General features: G+C 38.1%; 1 protein-coding gene across 1 annotated transcript; it reads right to left on the bottom strand.

Moving 5' to 3' along the window:
• Positions 1-4,455: 4,455 nt before the first annotated feature.
• Positions 4,456-5,165, bottom strand: LOC149149156 (uncharacterized). Its single transcript, XM_089441388.1, has one exon. It carries the CDS (start codon positions 5,019-5,021, stop codon positions 4,614-4,616), a length of 408 nt encoding a protein of 135 aa, XP_089297514.1. The 5' UTR covers positions 5,022-5,165; the 3' UTR covers positions 4,456-4,613.
• Positions 5,166-5,524: the final 359 nt, after the last annotated feature.

The following is a 5,524-nucleotide window of genomic DNA, read 5'->3' as shown; positions in this document are numbered from 1 at the left end:
AAGAAACTTGGAAGTGGAAGGAGATTTAAGCTTCGTTATAAATACAATGGCAAAATTAAACAATGGCACTAAGTGGGATAAAATTAGCTAGAGCTAGAAGACTACAAGACTTATCCAAGACATAGCTGAAATCACCCCCAAATTTGAATATATACAGGTAAAACATGTCAGGAGAGATGGAAACAAAGGGGCTGACTTCCTCGCTAACTAGGGGTGTAACAACAAGATGGAAAAGAAATGGTCGGTCTAACCCTGGGATACTACATTTGAACCCCTGGGGGGAATTTTGGCTAAGGACCTCAGACAGAGCCAAGAAAGCAAATGTTAGGTAACTCAAGCCCCCGATCGGGATGTGGGTCGATGTCAGAGAGGCCAGGCTCAGAGTTGATTGTTATGGGAGGTGATTTAGAGCCGGGTAAGGTCAATGACAAGAGGGGAACCTTCGTCACAGACGAAAGCATGAATCTGGGTATGTAATTTAGTCATGTCTCTGTGTTGATTCTATGATCTGGTTGGCATTTTATTGGGGGAAGGGAGGGGCAAGCGTCTGATGCAATGGGGACTAGAATTTTATGGGCGAGAATGGTGGCGGCAAGGGCATTCCATGGCCTAGTTTGACATTTTTATTCTCTCCCAATTGAGTCAGAACCATAGATGCAGAGTTGGCAAGAGCGGGTGGTGAAGCTATGCAGGTCTATGCTTAGTTTTTAAGGCCAGGGGGACAAGGGATAGCGACATTGCAATTCTAGGGGGGTTGGGAGCTATAGAGAGAGGCAAGAAAGAGCTGAGGGTAGGGGGATGGGACTACAACCATGGCAGTAGGATTCAAAGAAACAATTGGGAGAGCAGGAACCCATATGACACTGAAAGAGAAGCTAGGAACCTTGTGTGGCAAACTGGTCAGAGGGGCAAGCAAAGCCATGACTCTCATCTGCTAGTTGGGGATGCAAGAAAATGGAATAATTGCAGGCATCCTGCGAGGTTGTGGAAGGGCTCATGGGCTTGGCTTGAGATGTAGCGGGACAATTGTCATATAATCCATAGCAAGGGGGAATAATGGACCTTGGGAGAAGATTCTAAAACCACCCCCCTCTGGCATCTGCGGGCTTTGGGTTACCCTTACACTCATGCGAAGAAGTATGGAAGAGAGGAAATTCATGAATGACAAAGGTTGTGTGTTGAGAAAATTTCTATGAATCTAACTTCATTTGTGTGTCAACAAGGCGCTACTGAATAGGTTATGGCTCAAGTAGTGAGAGGACGTGGGTGCAGTAGGAGAGGCCCGACCTCCCAGACAGACAAGGGTTTGAGCATGTCGGAAGCTTGTGGGGGTTGTAAATCTATAGATCACCTCATCACAGTGGCAACATCGACATACCAAGATGGGACAGATGCGGGAATTCAGAAGGTGATGGAAGACTAGGAAGAGGAGATTAAGCAAGAAAGCATGTACGAGGATGCACTGAACAATTGGAAGACACTGGTCCCGGATCGAAGGAATACTCGAGGGAGAATTACTTAGTTTAAACATACACTCCACTTGTATTACTTAATGAAGAGCCTACTTAGTAAGGCAATGGAACAAATCTCTGTGGGGATGGAGATTACAGTTCAAGGACTACCAAATTACAAAAAAGATATGGAGAAAATTCTTTTGAAGTTTCACAAACAAGAAGTGAGAATGGATAGGATTGACTGCCACATCCCTTGCATTCTAGAGATATATGGAATGCCATGGGATACTGCTGAAGATCCTGCTCTTGTTGCATCTACTCTGAGGAGCAAAAAGACTAGATTCCCCCATTCATAATTTTGGTTTATGCGGTTAGCCTTTAATTTTCTTGTTGCATATGTTAGTTTTTACAGTTATGTAGTATGTAGACATGAGATCGAGACTTATCTAGCCTGGTTAGAAAGACTGAAACAATTATGTTTTTGGATGGCTTATAACGCTGACCGGGATGGCTTATAATGCTGACCGGTGGCCAACAGAGTTGGTTTCCCCTCGGGGCAAGTTGAAGCCACCTGGTTAATCTATGTGGTGTAAATTTTCCTATGATATAATAGAAAACGGAAAGGCACTGCCAAGCTTAACAAAAACAATAATGTCTAAGGTGATATATGTGAGCAAAGTCCCAACAAATTATATCGAAGGTGATTTTATGTGAGTAAAGTCCCAACAAATATTCCTGTCACAACATATTTTTTTTTTATCCATCTAATGATTCTTCTTTTCTCATGATTCTACTTTATGTTATTTAATAAATAGAATTTTGCTTTATGTTATGTAATAAAGAGAAAATGATGTTTTTTTATATCAATCAATATGGGTTTTTTATTTATTAATGTGGATTTTTTATTTATTTTATGATTGCTTTTATGTTCTAAAAATGATGTCTTCTTTCTTATATCAATCATATTTTTTAAAGTAGGATTTTTTAATTCATTTTATGATTTTGTTTTTTCTTATATCAATTACATTTATTAATGTAGTTTTTCAATTTTATTTTATGATTGTGTTTTATGTTTTACGGTTATTCTAAAATGGTGAAAATTGTCTTAAATTAATTAAATAATTAATAATAAATAAAATAAAAATAAATGAATTAATTATTACTAATATTTATTAATTAATCATGCTATTAAATTTAATTAACAATATCACTAATAATATTAATTAATAATAATAATTTATAATATTAATAATTATAATTATAAATTATAAATTATTTAGGCATACATTTACTATAAATGTGGTTGTGCTAATTTTATTCAGTTTTAAATGAATGTGGTTGTATTAGCTTTTTATTTTATTCAATTTTAAATACACATGGTTGTACTAACTTAACTAATGTAGTGCTAGGTTGTACTAACTTAACTAATGTGGTGGTGTGCCAGTTTTATTCATGTGATTGTACTAATTCACACCACGGTTACACATTCACTAATGTGATTGCTATCTTATGACTGTACTGTAGTTGTTTTAAGTACATGGCCTAAATTCCTATCTTATGACTGTATTGTAGATGTCTTTAAGTACATGTCCTAAATTCCTAAATTTAACTTGGCATTAAATGGAAAATGATAAGACTTTAATCACATTAGTATATCGAACATACTAATCACATTTAGTAAAACATAATTCTTCACATTTAGAAAAACATAATTCTTATATCACTCGTATGTATAATATAATACTAATCACATTTAGTAAAACATAATTCTTATATTACTAGTATATATAATATAATTCCTATATAATAGCGATTTCCCAAATATAAAGGCCTTTTTCCATCATTTTCATTTACAAATTCACGGGCCTTACACGACAATAAAACCCTCCTGAATATAAAAACCCTTGTGACCATTTCTGATCTGAAAAATGCCAATTCAGCTTCGTTCTGAGGGGGCTAATTATGATTCCCAGCTCAATAGTCTGTTCCCTTTCACAATTTCTGATCTGAAATAGAGCTGATATGTGCATATAGAGATAATAACCTTTATACCGATTCTCATTTACAAATTTCCCTACTTTACATTATGCAAACGCTTAGGAAATGGAGTATAGCGATAGGTAGCTGACGTACCAAGTCCAGGGCTTGTCAGATTCATGCTCACTGACTTGTTCGGGATTCAAAAATTGCTGCTTCCTAGCTAGCTGTTCCAGAAGTTTATTTGGAATATAATATTGTAAGCTTTTAACAATTTATAATTTCCAAAGTGCACATTGAATTGAAATGCATATTACTTAGGAATATGATATAATAAGCTGTTAACCATTTGTAATTTCCAAAATGGAAACTCAATTAAACTACAATAAACTTAAATAATCCAAATAAATAACTTCAAAATTTATATGGGCTATATTGGAAATTCTTTTTCGGAACTTTGATGCGTTTGGTAATTACGAATACTTCGATTCACTGCAGTCCACTTAACTCCCTGACAGACATCCTATCCCACAATCTTCTGTTCATATCATGTCAAATATCAGAACGTTTCGAATTGAATAATTCTATTTGGGAATGTATAACATCTCTAGTCCGAATTAAAAGCTTTCTATTCACATACGACTCCATCAAATATATGGTGAAAATGAGAAGATAAGGTCTTAAATTCCGAATTTTCATATAGACCATAAAATTTGAATTTTCGAACCAGTTTCATGTAAAGCATAAAACTTGAATTTTCGAACCCAGTTTCATCTAGAAACAAAGATTTGAATTTTGGAACGAGTTACGTAGATTAGAGTGGGCCAAATGACAACATACAACTTCGAATCCTTTGTCATGACAGTGAAAACCAGAAGTGGAATCCTTTTCCATGACAGTTATATCCACAAGTGAAGGCAGTTAATTAAACATATCAAAACACAAAAGCACACAGATGAAAAAAGGCTATTCTACAATCTCAAAAACGCCACCGAAGAGGCCATCATATTTTTATGAATATTTACATAAGTAAAAACGCTCAAGCCAAAAGTTCCTTACAACCCCAAAACACAATACATCAATTGACAGAAAACAAAACAAAGTACACTAGCTGTAGATCACTCTATACGTTATAATTACAATATTCATCATAAGGCTGCCTGTCGATAAAGTTCCAGTCCATCAGACACCGGGGCCCCTGATAGTCGGAAGAAAATTTGGGTCCCTCAGTTTATCCTTGGTTGTATCTCCAAGGCGCCTTGACTTGAAGTCATTTGAATTTACCTTAACGTCAACTGATGGGACACCAGCTTGGCGCGCTACATACAGGCTTCGGTTGTTCTCGCACCAGAGCTCGCCATTCTGTCCTCTGTGGACTTGAAGCCCGCTACTAGCGGGACGTGACGATCCCGCCTTCACTTCCGCTACAGCGTCGTTCAATTTGACGCCACTCATGGGCCCTTTACTAAACGAACCCTTTATACTCTCCTGCGTGAAGTGGAGAGATTTGGGGTCGGCCGAAAAATGTCCAACTTGTGAACGGCTCAAATTCCCGCTCCCGGAATTCCCGGCTGCAGGCTTACACTGCATGGCCGAACTGCTCGACTTCCCAACGCTACTGTCGGAGCCTCCTGGCTTCCCTGCGGACGCATGTGAGCCCACAGATTTCCCCCCTGATCCATGGGGACCAGCAGACCTTTCCCCACCACCTCCTCCACCCGATTTCCCCCACCACCACCTCCTCCACCTCCAGCCAATTTACCACCACCAGCACCTCCTCCTCCCGACTTACCCCCACCACCACCTCCAGACTTCCCTCCACCACCTCCTCCAGACTTCCTCATGATAACTGTTCAGCTCGTATACCAGTCACAGTAATACCCTCTAATTGTCCCACTCACTTTCGTGCCTTGAGAGCTGTGAGAGCAGCATTATATAGAGAATGCAGGGAATAGGAAATTAATGAGATGTCATAATCAATTTAATGAAGAAGCCTCTGAGATACATGAAGAGGCGAGATATTAGATCAGATATATTCACAAATTCATTCGATATGACCAGTGACATGACATAGGGAAAAAAGTTTTATGCCG

The sequence above is a fragment of the Pinus tabuliformis genome, chromosome 9, assembly GCF_031772625.1.
Source record: "Pinus tabuliformis cultivar Carrire ecotype Pingquan chromosome 9, CPIR1, whole genome shotgun sequence".
In the NCBI taxonomy this organism is placed as follows: Eukaryota; Viridiplantae; Streptophyta; class Pinopsida; order Pinales; family Pinaceae; genus Pinus; species Pinus tabuliformis.
This window is presented reverse-complemented; position numbering and strand designations above follow the sequence as displayed.

What these genes read in the sequence shown, in the direction of transcription:
- LOC149149156 (XM_089441388.1), bottom strand. Translation starts at nt 5,021, where the DNA reads ATGCAGTGTAAGCCTGCAGCCGGGAATTCCGGGAGCGGGAATTTGAGC.